Consider the following 18,971-nt stretch of genomic DNA (forward strand, 5'->3'; position numbering starts at 1 on the left):
CGATCGATCCTCCAGTCTCCAGCCCCGGTTCTTGTTCCCGGCGTCATTCTCGTCCAGACCCGTATCAGATTCATACCAGACCCGTATTAGATCCATACCAGACCGGTCTTCCCTTGATCTCATCCCAGACCCGTACCAGACCTCTCATACCAGACTCACGTCAGCTTCCTCTGTTCAAGACTGATTACCAGATCGCCCAAGCAACAAGTCAACCCGTGCAACTGGTCAACCTGCAACAGGTTTCAAAAAAAAAAAAAAGAAAAAAAAAAAAAAAAAGGTTCTCTCTTTTTGATAAATCGTACTTCTGTCTCTTTCATTCCGCTGCATATTGTGTGATTTTACTACTATATTGTTGCAATGGGTGGTGCTGATAGTGAAGGACCGAGCTCTAAAGTCAATGAGGTCCAAAAGATTGAGGTTTCTGTTCGAAGTTCAGATGGTGGTTCTTTTGGTGGTCCGAAACTCAATGGTACCAATTTTCGAACATGGAAGAAGATTATGTCTGTCCATCTTCGTGGCATACACAGGATGGGGCATGTGAATGGAACAACCAAAGCTCCTAGTGAGGCAGATGTGGAAGCCTATGCTAAGTGGGAGGATGATGATGGATCTGTGATGGCTCTTCTGTTCAAAGCTATGACTGAAGATGTTTTACAGTTGGTGGAAGAGTGTGAGACTGCTGAAACAATATGGAAGACATTGGGAGATCTGTATACTAATGAGTCTGATTTTATACAGGTTCATGAATTGATGTGTAAAGCTGCTAGTATGCAACATAATGGGCAACCAGTAGCTGTGTATTTCACCAAGCTGAAGAATGTATGGGCGGAGATTGATCAGAAGCGTCCTTGCAAGATCAAGAATCAGGAAGATCTTGTGTGGTACCAGAAGGAGAAGGAGCTAGAACGGGTTCATGTATTCCTGAGAGGGCTTGATGAGAAGCATAGCAGTGCCAAGGGAGAATTGCTCAGAATGACAGACCCTCCTAGTTTGACCACAGCTTTTACATACATCCGCAAGGATGAGTCTCAGCAGGAAAGTGTCAAGCATGCACAGGTTGAAGTATCTAGCCTAGCCATTCAGGCCAAGTCACCGGCACCTTTCCTTCAGCAGCAGAGTTCAGCCCCACTTCATCAGCAAGGTTTCCCACAAGGCTTCACCAACCGCCCCCGTCCTCAATGTACTTATTGCAACGACCTTAGGCATGTTCGGGAGACTTGTTGGAAGTTGAACCCGCACCTTAAACCTAAGAAGCAAGGTTATCGTCCTAAAGGGAAAGCGGCTGCGGTTCAGTTGGTCCAAGAACAAGATTTCTATGGAGTGACTGGCCAAGATCATCATACAGCAGGTGGAGCTACTCCTACAGCCTCTATAGCTAGTCGAGGTAAAATTGGTATGGCTTTAAAGGTTTCTAACTTTGTTGGTTCTGATACATGGATTATTGATTCTGGTGCCTCCGATCATATGACTTATGACAAATCATACTTTACTGAATTGTCTTCCCCACCAGTGTCCTATGTAACCAATGCCAATGGTGAGGCCTTTCCTGTGTTAGGGTCAGGATCAGTTCGTATTACTCCCACCTTAGAACTTCATAATGTGTTATATGTGTCTGATTTGTCTCACCATTTGATATCTATTCCCCAGTTGAATACTGAGTCTAAATGCTCCGTAACTTTTTATCCTATGTATGTGATTTTTCAGGATCTTCTCACCAGGGAGATAATCGGTCGGGGGTATCTGAGGGGCAGGTTGTTTCATCTGGATCAGACATACGCAGGGGAGAAACCAGGAGTCCAGTCCCGCGCCGCTTTGACTTCGAGTTCTGATAAGCTAATTGAAATTTGGTTGTGGCATCGCCGTTTAGGGCATCCCTCTTTTAGTCTTATGAGAAAAACCATGCCTACTTTGTTTATTGGTGTGGATGAGTCTATTTTACATTGTGAAACATGTGTTTTGGCAAAGAGTCATCGTGCTAGTTATTCTCCTAGTATTTCTAATAAAAGTGTTACTCCTTTTGAGTTGATTCATTCTGATGTTTGGGGCCCTTCTAGAGAATCCACTTTATCGGGTTTGAGATACTTTGTGTTGTTTATTGATGATTGTACGAGATTGTCGTGGGTTGCTCTTCTTAAAACCAAAGATGAAGTATTTCCAGCTTTTCAAACCTTTCGCACTCTTGTTCAAACACAATACCATAGCACCATTAAAGTCCTTCGTTCTGACAATGGGGGAGAATATGTTAATCATGCTTTCCAAGAGTTTTTCAAAACCCATGGGATTGTTCACCAAACTACATGTCCACAAACACCAGAACAAAATGGCGTGTCTGAAAGAAAAAACCGTCATTTACTTGATATGGCTCGCGCCCTCCTCTTTAGTGCTCATATGCCTAAGTATCTTTGGGGCGATGCTGTACATGCTTCCTCCCATCTTATCAATCGTCTCCCATCCAGCGTTCTTCAGGGAAAAATTCCATTTGAGGTTCTTGCATCTCATGTCTCCTTACCTTCCTTTCATAATCTTCCAGCTCGTGTCTTCGGTTGTGTTGCCTTTGTTCATGTTCCTAAAAACCAGAGGTCTAAGTTGGATGCCCGGGCACTTAAGTGTGTCTTTGTTGGCTATGGAGGACATCAGAAGGGATACAAGTGCTATCATCCACCTACCAGGAAGTACTATGTCACTATGGACGTTACCTTCTTTGAGGACATGAGTTATTTTTCCTCTTCAGATACTGCTCTTCAGGGGGAGAATTCATATTTTGAAGAGCTGTATCATGGAGAGGGGGAGGAAACAGAAGGAGGAGAGGAAAAAGTCACACAGGCAGGAGGTATTTTGACGGATCCAGTTGAGACCATCAGCTCGCCATCTCTTGAAGCAGTAGCTCCAAGCATCCAGGCACCAGATTCTATGGCTGAAAATGAAGTTGAAGACACAGCTGCCCCTCCTGCCATCAATTCTACCCCTGACCCACAGCTTCCTGGTACGGAAGATCACTCATTTGAGGTATGTCCACCCACTAGTACTAGTAGTAGTGAGTCTAGTATTGAGCAATATGTGTTACCAAATAGGACCACTCGGGGTCAGTCAGCCAAAAGATATGAACCTACTCTTACTGCCAAATCAAAATACCCAGTAGCTAATTATATGTCTACTAGGAGATTGTCTAAGTCATATGAATCATTTGTGAATCAAATATCTGCTGTATCAGTACCTAACAAAGTGCAGGATGCGTTGGGGGATCCAAAGTGGAGGAAGGCAATGGAGGAAGAGATGGAGGCGTTGCAGAAGAACAATACTTGGCAACTTGTACCTCCACCACAAGGCAAGAAGGCTGTAGGTTGTCGTTGGGTGTTTACTGTGAAGCATAATGCAGATGGATCAGTGAATAGGTACAAAGCACGCCTTGTAGCAAAGGGGTTTACTCAGACATATGGTATAGACTATGATGAAACATTTGCCCCTGTTGCCAAGATGAACACTATTCGGGTTCTGCTCTCATTTGCTGCTAGTTTAGACTGGCCACTCCGACAGTTTGATGTCAAGAATGCATTTCTTCATGGTGAGTTAGCCGAGGAAGTGTACATGAGCCTTCCACCTGGGTATGTAGTTGCTTCTCCTGGTGATTTTGTCTGTAGATTGAGAAAATCTCTGTATGGTCTCAAACAGTCACCACGTGCTTGGTTTGGAAGATTTTCACAGTTTATGAGGAAAGTTGGTTACAGGCAGAGCAACTCAGACCATACCTTGTTTCTTAAGCATCAACAAGGGAAGGTAACAGCTCTAATTATTTATGTGGATGATATGGTAATCACTGGTAATGATACTATTGAGATGGATAGACTGCAGATACAGCTAGCCTCTGAGTTTGAGATGAAGGCCTTGGGTGAGCTTAAGTACTTCTTAGGAATTGAGGTAGCCAGGGGGAGAGAAGGAATCTATCTGTGCCAGAGGAAGTATGTTCTTGACTTGCTGACAGAGACAGGTTTGTTGGATTGCAGACCTATTGACACTCCTATTGAGCAGAACCATTGTTTAGCTGAGTATCCAGATCAGGTACCTACTGATCGAGCTCGCTATCAGAGGTTAGTTTAGCGCTTGATTTATTTGGCTCATACTAGACCAGATGTTGCATATGCAATGAGTGTGGTGAGTCAGTTCATGCATAATCCGAGTGAGAGTCACATGGATGCGGTTATGCGGATTCTGAAGTACTTGAAGTCAGCTCCAGGAAGGGGAGTACTGTTTTCTAAACACAATAACATTCTTGAAGTTTGTGGCTTCACAGATGCAGATTGGGCTGGAAATATCACAGACAGGAGGTCGACATCAGGTTACTTTACCTTTGTGGGAGGTAATCTGGTTACATAGAAGAGTAAGAAACAGAAAGTTGTGGCACGTTCTAGTGCTGAAGCCGAGTATAGAGGTATGGCTCACGGAGTGTGTGAATTGTTGTGGCTGAGAAATCTGTTACGTGATCTGGGTTTCAAGCTCAAAAATTCCATGCAGTTGTATTGTGATAACAAGGCAGCTATTGACATATCACAGAATCCAGTACAGCATGATCGTACTAAACATGTGGAGGTTGATCGTCACTTTATAAAGGAGAAGCTAGATGCCAAAATTATTAGCTTTCCTTTTGTTCCAACTGAAGAGCAACTTGCAGATGTACTTACCAAAGGAGTTTCCAGGAAGGCGTTTTATGACTCACTTAGCAAGTTGGGCATGGTTGATGTATATGCGCCAACTTGAGGGGAGTGTTAGTGTGAGTCGTCGTTCCCTATTAGGAATAGACTTCATGGGAATATATTGTTGTAATTACTTACCTTGTATATGTTGTGTAGTACGTTGTAGTACGATTGTAATCTGTTTATATACACCGCAGAATGGGTGTAATAAATTATCAGAAAATTCATTCTCTAAATCTTGTATCTCTGACTATGAGTTGGAGTCTAAAATTGTCTTCTGTTCTGTTTCTGTGTCGCTAATATTTCTGCAAGGATGTGAGGAGCTTGGACAAATCCCCAATGACTGATATACATTCACCTTCACTGTGAAAACATAAAAGATAAAAGAATCAGATGCTTTCAGCAAATACATTCATCAACATGCATCATTGCATCAACTATAAACATCAAAACCAGAACAAGTTTAATTAATGATTCATTTTTAGGTCATAGTCGATCACGTAAAATTGCACCACTGAACGAAGAAAACGGGTATTAGATGTCTTTTGATGTACTTGAAATTCAACATCAAGGGATCAAATAAGTCATGGTTTGCTCCTGTGGCCTGGCTTTCCCAAATATTTGCAGTTAATGACACAGAGCTTTGGATTCCACAACCCCACAGAACCTATGCAGATTGCTGTCTTCCCCAATTAGAGAGAGAAGTTGAGAAACATTCTCTATTAGTCTATTGAATGTAAATGAACAATGATGATCAATTAAAGCGGTAGCTATGATTTTAACTTCAACATGTTATGGAAGTTCCGATGCAGAGCGGGAAAAGTGCTGCCTTGCAAAAATGAGAAGTCTCATTTTCCATTTCTAACAAAGCTCAACATCTCAGGACCCACCTCATGACCCAACACCGGCGGCAACCCTCTTCTCCTCAACCACCTCGATATTTATGATGCATTTAGTCACAGAAAATCTTACAGATACAGAAGACAAAAAATATCATTCTCTCATCGTGTGTAAGAGAACTGGAGAAAGAATACGGTTTTGAATGAGGTCCTTCACTTGAAGGCTTGAACAAACAAAATACCTCAGGTCCACCACTTAAGGAGAGTAGACCTTAAACTTTCCATATGCTAAACTCAGGCAAAAGATTCTTTAAATGACCTTCAAATTTACCAACAAATCAAAACAATAATTCAATCACAAGAAGTGATGGAATTACTAGTTACAACAGAGAGCTAAACAAGTCAATGCACATCGTGGAACTATACTATACTTCCTTGGTGGCTTGGTCAGGAATGCTTGTGTGACAACTTAGAAGATTGGGAGGGGCTTTGTCCCTCGATAGTTTTAACCGAGGTTTCAGTAAACAGTTCAGCCAAAGCAAGCACAAAGTGAAAATCTAACAAAAGATTTACATCAGAGTGACTCCTCATACTGATAACTTTGATCTTACAATCCCACTTTTTCAAGAAATAAAGGAATAGGCAAGAACCATGAGCAGAAGTGCTTTTCTTGTTCATACTAGGCACTTTAACATATGCAGCTTTCATTGCTGCGGTTTGTTTCACTAAATTCCAGCAGGATTGATTATTAAGTAAAAGCCTAAACGAAGAGATCGGCTATAGTGTGAATAAAATCCCACTGAATCATAATCTAGCATCAACATAACCTAATGCACAAGCTGCTCTGATATAAAGACACTGATTTCTTATCATGCTCTGAATAATACATTATATAACATCGAAGCACTAGACGGTGCACCTTGGCAACAAGGGCTGTCAATAGAACTGAATTAGCTCAGAATTCACACTAGTTGAAGCAACTATTTCCCTCAGGACATCAGAAATATAGGACTAGAAAGGAAGAATAATTACACTGCTCGTTTGTGTTTTTCTGAGCAATTCAAAGAAGTATTGCTTCTCATATACTTCTTGACTATGAAGTGAAAGTATGCATTTTTTTGTGTTATCTGCAAGGGCAATCAGCAAGGCAGAGTAAATTTTAAGAAACCCTTATTCCAAAGTGCTGAAATCAACGAGACCAGCATATGACAAAATAGTAAACATACAATGCGTTCTGAGATAAAAATGGCACCATACCAGGTATTGAAAGATAAATTTCCTTGATAGCCTATGTAGCCAAGGTATCAAATGTTATAGTTCCTCAACTGATATGAAACTAATCATTCTGAGCATAAGTATGTTAATCTTTGATTATGTGAACAGCCATGGCTAATGCACATGACATTGACTGACTAGTATATCAAACTGCAAACTATACTGTACATATCCATGTATAAAGTCATAGCCAGAGAAAATATGTACATTAAATTCATGAGATAGAGAGAAAAAGAAAATTAACACATATTCTTACCATTCTAAATTTCAAGATGACTACCAAATCCACAAGTTTTTCTTCATAATGAACTTTTTAAATATGACAACAAAGCTGGATCTACTTCATCTTTAGACAACAAATCAATTATCAATTCTGTAGTTGATGCATCTGCAGAGAACCCCATATCCACCATTTCTTGAATTAGTCCCACAGCTCTTGATATCTCATTGTTATTGATAAACCCTCGGATGATGGTGTTATATGTACACTCATTTGGAGAACAGCCTTTCTCTCCCATTTCTCTAAACAACTTTTCTGCTTCAACCCATAGGCGTCCATTACAGAGTCCATTAATCATCACAGTATATGTCCTCACATTAGGCTGAACTCTTTTTGCAGACAAACTAGAGAAAACATCTGCAGCAGATTCAAGTTTTCCAGCTTTGAACAAACCTTCAATTATAACAGTGTAAATTACAATATCTAGTTCCAACTTCTTGTCTTCCACCTCTCTAAGCAGTTCCATTGCCGTACAAAGTTGCTTGTTTCCACATAGGCCATCCATTAGAATGGTGTAAGTTTGAACATCTGGAAGTTGGCCACTACCTTGCATCTGAGAGAACAACTTCTCTGCTACCTGTATTCTTCCCGCTTTACAAAAACCGTCAATAAGAGTATTGTAAGTAATGGTATTGGGAACAAGTTCCATACAAAGCATTTCCTGAAAAACCTTGTTGGCCTCATCCATCTTTTTATGTTTGCAGTATCCATTTATCAATATACTACAACTACGAACATTAACCATGCAGGCCTTGCTAAGCATTAGATCGAAGACTTTTCTTGCTTCATCCATTTCACCTCGCAAACAGTAACCATCCATTAGTGAATTGTAGGTAATTACATTAGGCTCAATATCTCTTTGGATCATCATTTCAACTACACTTTTGGCTTCCACAACCATCCCCTCCTTACAAAGTCCATCAACCAAGACATTGAAGGTGACTACATCCGGAAAGATATTTCTACTCGCCATTTCATTCAACAACCTTGTAGCTTCTTTCCACTGACCTATGTTGCAAACTCCTTGAATCAAAGAGGTGTAAGTAACAACGTTTGGAGCAATGCCCCTACTAATCATTTCTGAGAAGAGCTTCGCAGCATCAACAACTAGTGTATCCTTGCAAAGACTGTCAATGATCGTGCTGTAGACGACTACGTTAGGCTTACAACCTCTTTCTTCCATCTTCCTGAGCAACTGAATAGCTGCAGTGTTGTCACCCCTCATGCAAAGTCCCTTTATTAGTGTGTTGAAAGTCACCACATCAGGCACACAATGACCTGCCTGCAGCATTTTGCTGAAAATCCCTGCTGCCTTTGCTATTCCATTCTTGAGAACAAAGCCGTTGATTAGAGTAGTGTAAGTGGTGACAGTTGGTTGAAGACCCAATTTGAAGAATTGTGCCAAGACAGATAAGCTAAACCCCATTTGATTTAAATGGCAAAAGCAATTCATGATAATAGATAGAGTATAGTGATTAGGACCAATTCCGCAGTGAACCATCTGTTTATTCATAGAAATGACTGCCGAATATTGACTCAATTTGGAAACTTGAGTCAAGATTTGAGTGAAACGGACAATCGAAGGCAGAGGACGCCTTTGAAGCATTTCATCGAACACCTTCAAGGCATGTTCAAGACTTCTGACTTTGGGCACAGAGGGTTGGGGGTTGTCTCTGACAAGCTTCCCTCGATGGGTTTCTCTAGATTTAGCTGGGATTGAGGGTTGAGAATGAAAGCCTCTTCTTCTTGTGCTCATGTAATTGTTGATGGGAACAACAAGAGTGGTAAAGTGCAGAAATGGGTTACCTCTTGTGCTGCTGCTTCTGCAACTAGAAGAACAAGAAGAAGACATTTTGAGCATCATATTCACAAAAGATAAAGATCAAATCTTCAACTTCAAGTCTGCGTATCCTCAATTTTCACAACTGAAATTAGTTGCTTTGAACCGTTGAGCTTCGCCAAAACTCAAAGGGTTTACTCACTCGGAGAGTCGGTGCCTTAACTACAAGCCTGTGTCTCCTCAGTCACTCTAAATGTCGTTTTACTATTGTTTCGTTATTTATCGGGTAAATACATTTTTTTTCTTTTTCTTTTGACAATTATACTGTTTCTTTGTTTTTTGAAATTTTCTTCCAGAGCAATTTGAAATCTGTATATGTCAACTTCGGGAATTTAAGTAGTCCTCCGTCTATCTATATTTAGGGTACCTTCCATCCCTAGCCTCTTGTCTTTAAAACAAGAAGCGGTCAATGGTGAGATTTTTAGTTTCGAAATCGTTGTTGATTCGTTGAACAGGATCAATGGTACTTTGAACGTACAACGAAAACGGTCATTAATTCCTCAATTTGTTGATTCAGGTCACTAAATCATAATTCAGATGAGGAAAAAAAAAAAGAGGGTGTTTCAAGACACTATATATTATTCATTTAGAATGAATTCGGTTTCAAAACTCGACAATTTAGGAATGATAATTTATTTTTGTTTTTTGTAGCTATTAATTCCTCGATTTGTTGATCCACATCACTAAATCATAATTCGGATAAGGAGAAGAAAAAATAAAAAATGGTGTTTCAAGACACGTAACATATTATTCGTCATGTAAATTTAGAATGAATTCGGTTTCAAAACTCGACAATTTAGGGATGATAGTTTATTTTTATTTTTTGTTGGGTAATTATCTAATTGAGTATGAAGGAAAACTGAGAAAACTTATCATCAAAGTACGTACATAGTGTTAAAGTAATATGAGGTTCACATCCAAAACAAATTGGAGTGCCTGAAACCTTTATAAGCTCACAGGCAAGGTTATATTTTTTCAATGTCAGAGTTATATATTTACACATTCTTAACACGACTCCACACATGTGATGATTTTTTAAGTCATATACGTGGACAAGTAATATTGGATGACCGTGAGCACATGTGATCATCATTGAAACCATGCACATGTGGGTAAGCCGCTCTGATATTAAGATAAAGTAATTTGGAGCTCAAATCCAAAACTAATTAGTAATGGATTGAGTGTCCCAAATCTTTATAAGCCCTTGGGCAAGCTTATATTTTTTTAGTGTGAGAATTATATTTTTACAGATTCTCAACACATAGGCTGATCAAAAATTTTTTGCTCATATATTTAAATTATTTGCATTAATTCGAGAAACAAATATGAACTTTACACACACATACAGGCAAGGGAAAAAAGTACGTAAACTATGCACTTTTTTTTTTTATTGAAAGGAACATATAGGTACATATATAAAGATTGTTTGTTTATTAATCCATTATTGCGTATGATGTGACAGATCCAAATGTCTTCACTAATTTTCAAGAAAATTCTTGAACCAGTGTGCTGAGAGTTTAGGATATCTTTTGAGCCCATCATTGTAATCCACATAGTTGATGCCAAACCTAACACTGTGACCCATATTCCATTCGAAGTTGTCAAACAAAGACCAAGCAAAATATCCCTTCACGTTAACGCCATCCCTGATCAATCAAAAATATACACCAGTTAGTGGCAGTAAATTAGGACAATGAATTTTTATTGGGTACGTTGTTAATTAGAACTTACTTGATCGCTTCATGAAGATAATAAAGATGTCGATAGTAAAAGTCGATTCGGTGAGTATCGGCTAGGGCTTCCTCAAGTGATAATTTGGGATCATTGTGCTCATCCCTTCCTACAATACGATATGTGATACATGTTTAATTAGTTAGCTATTAATTCTAGTACTATAGTTAACACATGGAGTGAAAATCACATGATACTAATTACCATTTTCAGTGATGTAAATAAGTGGATTATTGTACTTTTCCTTCGTGTAAAGCAATAGTTCTCGAAATCCTTCTGGATAAACATACAGCCAATCTGAAGCAGCCTGGGAAAACCATTTAAACAAGTGAAACAGGTATTGTCATTTTAATTAAGTGTTCTAAAGAAACTCAATTAACCCAATGACTATATTAATAACTAAATCACACCTTTTGACCAATAGGAATACCATTACGCTCGGCTGCAACAACATACATGATCAAAAGCTTGTTATAAATCAAGTCGTGTTTGCGATCCTAATTACACTTTTGGATTAGTATAATGTTCAACTCACTGGAAACAGTAGCGACAGCATCTGTAAAGTAGCTAGGGTTTGCAGCATTATTGAGATGAGGTGCATAAGTAGCATAGTTAGCGGTGTAGTAATTCAATCCCAGAAAATCAAATGAACCTTTTAACATCTCGGATTGCTCTTTAGTGAACTTGGGTAATCGATCTCCGACAAGAGATCTCATGCTGTGCGGATATTCACCGTTTGTTAAGGGATCCATATACCTACATACATTAACAGTTAAAATTCAAGATTCCAAATGCTATAAACCTAATAATAATGGAAGTTCAAATTAGCCAAGTACTTTCCACTTTAATTAATTGGTATTTTAAATTTGTTACATACCATCCAAACATAAAATCCAATGCTCGTAGAGCAGCTTCTTCATGGTGCTTGGCATCAGAAAAGGGCACAAACCAGTGTGACGGATAACACGCAGCTTCTTCATGGTGCTTGGCATCAGAAAAAGGCACAAACCAGTGTGACAGTATTGTTATCCCTATCACACCCATCTGATCAACCTGCATAGGCATATTGAGTAGGTTTTAATAAAATTATAAATAAACTCCATGTGAAAAAAATAAAGATCTTACAAATGTGTTTATAAAGAATTGGTACGTGCAGAGACCTGATACTTCTCCTTGTATAACTTTACGGCTGCTGCGTGAGCTAGAAGCTGGTAGTGTGAGACCAAATATGGCTCTGTTCCTGAATTTCCACCAGTGCAATTTAGGTTTTGCCATTCAGAACATCGGCATGGTGCAAACGTCCCAATTACATAACCACCAATGGCGTAGCTCCAGGGCTCGTTTAATGTGATCCAGTCCTTAACTCTATCACCAAATTCCTTGAAGCATAACTCTGCGTAGTCTTGGAAATGGTTTCTACAAAAGAAGAAAGAGAACTGATAAAAAATTTGTGTAATTTGAATACTAGCTAGTTATAGACTTTGTTGAGAATATATACATCTTACATAAGAAAAATAGTGTAACGTCCCGAACCTGAATTTACCGATTTACTAGTCATTTGAACGGTAAACGATAACTACTTTCACTTTTTGCTTGTTTCAATAATTTTAGTGGCCTTAAATGTTGACTTTTTGTTCTTGTTAAAATTTGAGAAAATTTTCTTCATGAAAGTTGTAGAGGACGTTAGACCGAGCGTGTGCATATGTGCTACGTAAAAATTGGAGTTCGTATACGAAAATTATAAGTGAAATACCAAAATTACTATTTATGATAGATAGTATATATTTGAATTTTTACTGTGAGCAGGTAAATTTCCCTTTTTTTTCTTTCCTCTCTCCTTCCCCTCGTGCTCTTTCTCTTCTGCAGCTCTCTCTCTCCTGCAACTCTCTCTTGCTCCGCCTCCAAGCCACCTAACGGCGTGCAACAGGCATCGTTGGCTTCGTCTCCTCCTCCTCTTGACGCCTACGGTGGTATTTCACTGCAGCATGGCCGAAAAATGAAGAACCAACACCGAGAAGCATGCGGTTACTGTAGCATAAGTGGTCAACGCCTGTTTCTCTCGATTCCGGCCACATCCGGACATAAACCGACTCCCATTAGAAGCATATTGGGCCACTATCCGTGCTCTCGAAACCTCTTGCAACGATTTGCATCGTGGAGGAAGAAAGCATAATTGGAAGATTTTACTGTATAATCGGGTTGCTTAATTGTTCGACCACTTCGAGGTATTTTCTGACTTTGTCACAGTTGAGAAAGTTGTTAGGCTTGTTGAGTAGGTATTGCTGCTAAAATTTGGTGGTCATTGGAGGTGGTGGGCTGCGGCGCGTGGGGCCCACGTGCCGCCACTGTGGGTGGCGCGTAAAGCATGTTTCTGGCTTCAATTTTTAGCTATTTAAATCCTATTTTTGATCTAGAGCTTATATATGTGAATTTGGTGAAGATTAGAGAAGTTTTGAATCGATTTCTAATTTTCGAAGATTTAGAATTTTAATTATCGATTTACGAGAATTCGATCGTCAGATTTCTCTCGAATCTGTCATAGAACTTGTAATTAAAGGAATGGTGTTAGAGTGGTAAAGTTTGTGTTGGATCGGAGAAGGAAATAGAGATGTTGGCTTAAGAGGATTGATTTTGGGAATCGTATTTAATTACCAAATTGTTATTCATGAAATATAATTGTGTACAGGGCGCTATACCGAGTTACTGCTGAACGAAGAAGCCCGTATGCGTGGTCGCCTATATAGTATTGTGAGTGGACTTTTGTTTTAAATAATGATGCATGCAATTATTTTCCTGAAATGATGATTGATTTATTTAATTATTTATCGTTTTATTTACTAAGCATAATATTTGGCTTTGGACTATACTTTTGGCATCGTTTTTCCATATGAGTTTCGGAATTGAATTTAATATACTTGGGTTTGGACTTATGAATTATTTTCGGGATTATGAATTGATTTTTCGGAGATTAATTATGATTTGGGAAATGGATTCATGATATTATTTTTGGATTTTGAGCTTTCGATGTTTATCTCCGATATTTGATTATTATTTGAAATTATGATTTATATGAGTTTCGACTAATTATTTTCCAAAATGATATCCGGAATCTAACATTATATATTTTATTTGTAGATTTCGAGATTTCTGCTATATTATTAGACTTGAGGTTTTGGGAATGATTGTTATATTTATTATTTATCGCATATTTGTTTATGTTTTCAAGAATGTTTTGGCGTGCGGGGCCACGTCATTGGAATATATTTCTTTTCTTGGGAGATATTGGGGAAGCCTTTTTTATTTTTGATTTTCGTGGTTTTAACCCACCATAGCTGAGTCGATATATTTTATTTCTAGCTAGCCTATTAGTACTCCTCCCTGCTTACTTTGTGTTTGTGGGTGAGTTGAGCAAAGCATGAGATGCTCAAGAGTGTGGGACACTCCGACCCGAGCCTGGGAGGCTCCCTTCTTATCATATGGTGATAATGCCTTTCTCATATTTTATATTTATTTTGACTAGCGGGGCTAGTCCGTTTTCTCTTAACCAGCGGGGCTGGTATGTTTTCATGAGATTTCAGAGTGTAAAGAATTATGTTTTATAAATGTTGCATGCGTTGGACTTCCAAATGAATAAATATGGGAAAGTATTCAAGTTTGCTTCATTTATATTATTTTGAGTATTTATTTTTGTCCACTCACTTTAACATATTTTTTAGTACTTTTCCCCTGGGCCCTTTTGTTTCAAATTCCCAATTTGCAGGCTAGATTAGTTGAGGTCGGGCATACATGGAGTTGAGGCATAGCCAACAGCACAGCTTCCGCGTATTCATTTTTTATCCATGTTTTTTTGGTTTACCTTTGATATTAGAATTGCTCTGATAACCTGTGGGATTAATGTTATTAAGTTGAGATTTGTGTAATGTGAATTGGAAGATGTTGTAGATTAGTTCAGTTTTGGGAGCAAGGCGGCTCCAGGAGTTTTTGGAAGGTTGTTTAGAAGTGTGAATGTGTTTTTACAGGTTTTGGGTAGTCAATTTTAGGGTGGCTATGCCGAATTTTTGGTAAAATTATTCTTAAGGTGGGCCCCACAAGGCCACCTAGGATTTCAGCATGGTGAAATTCGGGGCAGATCCTGTCAAATAGGACATTGCCTATGAGTTTATAAGGGTTTGAGTCACTTCATCCATAGCCAATTATCATGGTATCAGAGCAGGTTATTCCAAGTGTGCATGCCTAAAGGCCACACAGGTTCCATGTTATCCAAAATTGTCCACATGTATGATTTGAAAATTCGCCACACGTGCGGGGGTGTGTTTATTCTCACATCCCACATGGGAAAAATAAGACCTTGCCTATGAGTTTATAAGGGTTGAGGCCACTCCGTCCATTGCTAATTGGTTTTTGATATAAACTCCAAATAACTTTATCAGACCTATAAGCTAGTTATACTCTTTTCTTTGTTACTTTGTTAAACATAATTTATTTTGAAGTAGATCAAGGATATAAGATCATTGTCACTTACACAATTTGAGGGCTTAAGAAACCACCGTATTCATCTTCTAAAGCTTGGGGAAGATCCCAGTGGAAGAGTGTGACAAAGGGCTTTAGACCTGCATTAATCAACAATTAATATTCAAAAATTGCAAATCACGTTAATTAATCAGTTGATGAGAAATTCTTAGTGAATATATTGATCAGATTATAACTACTACCATTGGCTAGAAGCTCGTTTATGAGGTTGTTGTAATATTTGATTCCTTCCTTATTCACACCCCCTCTTAGCGTTCCATCTGACCAAATTTATGAAAGAAGACAAGAATGTTCATTTCATTATAGTCAAGGAAAACCATTCAATCAATTCAATGGAATAACCAAAAGTGACACTCGATTGGTATTACGAAAAACAGGGTAGTGATGTAATCGATTTGATCGTCTTACTTGGTAACAATCTAGACCACGAGATGGAAAATCTGTAAGCATCAAAACCCATATTTTTCATGATGCCAACATCCTCCTATAAAACAAAATACAATCAGACAAACCAAAACAAATTATGTCCAGAAAAAAAAAAAAAAAAATTCATTTGTTCTTGTACTACTGTTCAACTAGTGCTCTTTTAGTAAGGGATCAATTTTTTTTTGCAATTAAGGGATAGCTTATTAGATTCACTTTTCGATCACATATTCACATATCAACCGTTAAGTTTTTAGGTCTATATGAGTAGATCACCTCTGCAAATTTACAGCCAAATTGATAATTGTTAAGACATTCATAACTGCAATTTACAATTATAAATATGAATGGTTCAGGTTGGACAGATTCAATTTGTCCATTGATTTAAACTTGTTCAATACCTTAACGATAATTAATTTAGCTGAAAATTTACAAAAGTGATCTATACATTAAGACTTAAAAACTGAACGATCAAGATGCCGAAATTGGATCGAAAAGTGGGTCCCACAAGGGATCCCTTAAAATGATTAAAAAATAGATCTTTAGTGGAAGGGCCCTTAATATATATATATATATATATATATATATATATATATATATACATACACACAGTCCGTCTCAGGTGCGGACGTCCGTACCGAGCGGACGGTACGGATTTCCTGTTTTCGACCACTTTCCGGCCACATTTTTACATCGTAACCGTTCAGATTTTAGGTCCTAGTGTATAGATCACCTCTGCAAAATTTCAGCCAATTTGGTGATCGTTAAGGCATCCAAAACTGCAATTTACCATTATAAATACGAACGGTTCCGGTTTGACAGATTCGGTCCGTTCGTGTAAAATGCAGTTTTGGATGCCTTAACGATCACCAAATTGGCTGAGAAAAATTTTCGATACGGATGTCCGCACCTGAGAAAAATTATATATATATATATATATATTGTTTTAGTCACCAGATGACCATGTGAACGTTTCTATTCTTAATATCTTGTTCTAAATTTAATATATGTACCTTGTAGCGGTGATATGCATCAATAGCAACATCTCCATTGCTACCGTCTTTTATCTTATCTGGTATTTTCCATTAACACATACTCAATCATCAATATTGATAAGAAAAAAAAATTAATATATTAAAAAAAGATAGATATACAAATTCAGAGGTATTTTTATTTATGTTGTTAGTGTAATTATTCAAGGTTCATCGTACTAGATAATATATGTGAAAACTAATGTACATGTGAAGGTGTGAGTCTCGATCTTTGCAGGTATCCTAGTATTCCCTTCTCAAAAATTGACATTGACAATTAAGCAATTACGTGCTGTCCAAAGGTCGACCAAAATGCCTCCCAGCTTCAATTTGTATATTTTCACAGCCGTGTTATTCTCACTAAACAGAAATTTCAAACAGAAATTCGTAATAACAATTACTATGAACTTATTTCATTTTAGTTCTCTGATATTCTCACTTCACGTTAATTAATTGTTGCTTTGCATATCACATGTTCTCATTTGTAACACAAAGTTCTTATTGTTATCGATATGAAGCATGTTCGTGCTCTCTAAAACACGTATCCATATATTAACCGACACGCAAGACGAATCACATGTGAAAAGGACAGGAAGAATGGAAGAGACCTGGAATTTTGTGAGTGTATGTATCCCATATGCTTGGTCCTCTTCCATCTTCTTTTGCAGCACCTTCGAACTGAAATTCAAGCACCAATTAATGAATATAAATAAGCAAATATAAAATTAAATTGATCACGCTCAAGTGACATCTTTCGTACGATTCAGAACCTTCAAAGAACTAGTTAAAGCCTAGCTAGAGGTACCTGGTAAGCTGAAGAAGCTGTCCCAAATATGAAACCTGCCGGAAAGGTGCTCCGGTTGATGGAAGCAACGTCGTAATGGCTTGGGGCGGTAGCTATACTAGTTGCCACTGCACAGCTAAAAACAAGTATGATTGCAGAGATGAGAGTGCCTTGAAGTGCCATAACTGATCGACTATGTTTTCTGGCTCTATACTTGGCCCCCCTTTATATAGAGGGGAAACGTGACATTAGAGATAAACACGTAAGACATGGTCCAAGACTTTCACAGTCACATTTTTCATTTGAAAGGCAATGTACGTTCAAGATAAACTCTTTACATATGCCATGAGGTCAAGTATTTTGAATTTGAAACAAGTACAAGTAAACTGTGGGTAATTAATGTATACAATAACCATGCATATATTAATTAGCTTAATTAGATTTTCTTAACAGTATGCCGCGTAATCAGTTAATTTCATAATATTTTTGTAATGTGAACGGAAAAGGTTGGCTTAGAAGCTCTACCTCATGTAAGTAGATCGCTTCTTGAAAGATCGAGATCCATCCACGTTGTTAAAAACCACAATGGATTGTACGTACTAAGAAATGCATGAATGCAGTGATACGCAGACTGTTTGGTGGTGACGTTGGATACGGCTTAATTATCACTTGAGAGAGTCTTACGTACGGCCTACACCACGTGGCAGTGGGGTGGACCAATCAGTGCCCAAACAGAGAGGTATTTAGAGTATTGCATATTAAAAATTAGGAACAGTTTTGAAAAAGAGAGAAAAGTTTGAGATTTTTGATTGAAGGGCCGCACGGCCTCACCACGTGGCAGCCCCACACAAGAATTTATCTTATCACTTTGGTCCAAATGGACGTACCAAATATTGAAAGCTACCTGGGAACGTGGGTCGGTCTGATCATGATGGATAATAAACATGACTAGGACTTGGCAATTTAGCATGATCGCGAACTTGATCGACCAATTAAGTTCAACTAACAATCGGACTATATATGTTAGCGATATAATCCTAATTAGCCGCTTATATGATGTGTTACTCGTACCTCATTAGTTAGGTTAATTCGTGAGGTTGCTAATTGCTTATCAAATTAGCTAGTAGCCTACAGCTGTAGTTCACGTGTCCGCTATATCTGCACCTCAAGTATAGCCTGTTACCATCGAATTCGATCATTTTCGTTTGTATCAGAGCATTGCTAAATATACAATCTCTATTCTCTCTCAATATTATCAAGCTTTCCCTATCAAGCTAGCTTTCAACATATACAATTAATTAGGATTGAAAAAATGAAAACCGATCTACCTTATCTAATAATTTGAAAACCGGGGCCGGGCAAAGGGAGAGTTCCTTAAGTATTTAAGTGTACGAGTTCTCAGACGACCTTTATAAACTTGTGGTGAGCATTGCCAACTTTTGGATAAACCAAAACGAAAAGTCATCAAGTCCATGTTTATTTTCTGAGGGGATTTCTAACAGACTAGCTAAATTTAAATTTTATCTATATATAACTATTATTAAAGCAAA

The 18,971-nt window shown here is 38.2% G+C and overlaps 2 protein-coding genes across 4 annotated transcripts; both read right to left on the bottom strand.

Annotated features, from left to right (window-relative positions):
* Positions 1-7,004: 7,004 nt before the first annotated feature.
* On the bottom strand, positions 7,005-9,097 carry LOC112167119 (putative pentatricopeptide repeat-containing protein At1g12700, mitochondrial). The gene has a single exon (XM_024304087.2). The coding sequence runs from the start codon at positions 8,944-8,946 to the stop codon at positions 7,102-7,104; it is 1,845 nt and encodes a 614-aa protein (XP_024159855.1). The 5' UTR covers positions 8,947-9,097; the 3' UTR covers positions 7,005-7,101.
* Positions 9,098-10,265: 1,168 nt separating this feature from the next.
* LOC112166830 (beta-glucosidase 12) lies at positions 10,266-17,639 on the bottom strand. 3 transcript variants are annotated; one of them, XM_024303755.2, is made up of 14 exons: positions 17,443-17,639; positions 17,246-17,315; positions 16,620-16,678; positions 15,592-15,667; positions 15,366-15,443; positions 15,176-15,263; positions 11,814-12,069; positions 11,663-11,706; positions 11,531-11,602; positions 11,189-11,409; positions 11,064-11,095; positions 10,858-10,960; positions 10,654-10,762; positions 10,266-10,568 (listed from the first exon to the last, which is right to left on the bottom strand). In XM_024303755.2, exons 1-14 carry the CDS (start codon positions 17,602-17,604, stop codon positions 10,400-10,402), a joined length of 1,539 nt encoding a protein of 512 aa, XP_024159523.1. In that variant the 5' UTR covers positions 17,605-17,639; the 3' UTR covers positions 10,266-10,399. The 3 variants fall into 3 exon arrangements, with proteins under 3 accessions (XP_024159523.1, XP_024159522.1, XP_024159524.1); XM_024303754.2 differs by having other exon boundaries at positions 11,531-11,706; positions 17,443-17,604; XM_024303756.2 differs by lacking the exons at positions 15,592-15,667; positions 16,620-16,678 and having other exon boundaries at positions 11,531-11,706; positions 17,443-17,638.
* Positions 17,640-18,971: the final 1,332 nt, after the last annotated feature.

This window comes from Rosa chinensis, chromosome 5 (genome assembly GCF_002994745.2).
Source record: "Rosa chinensis cultivar Old Blush chromosome 5, RchiOBHm-V2, whole genome shotgun sequence".
Classification (NCBI taxonomy): domain Eukaryota; kingdom Viridiplantae; phylum Streptophyta; class Magnoliopsida; order Rosales; family Rosaceae; genus Rosa; species Rosa chinensis.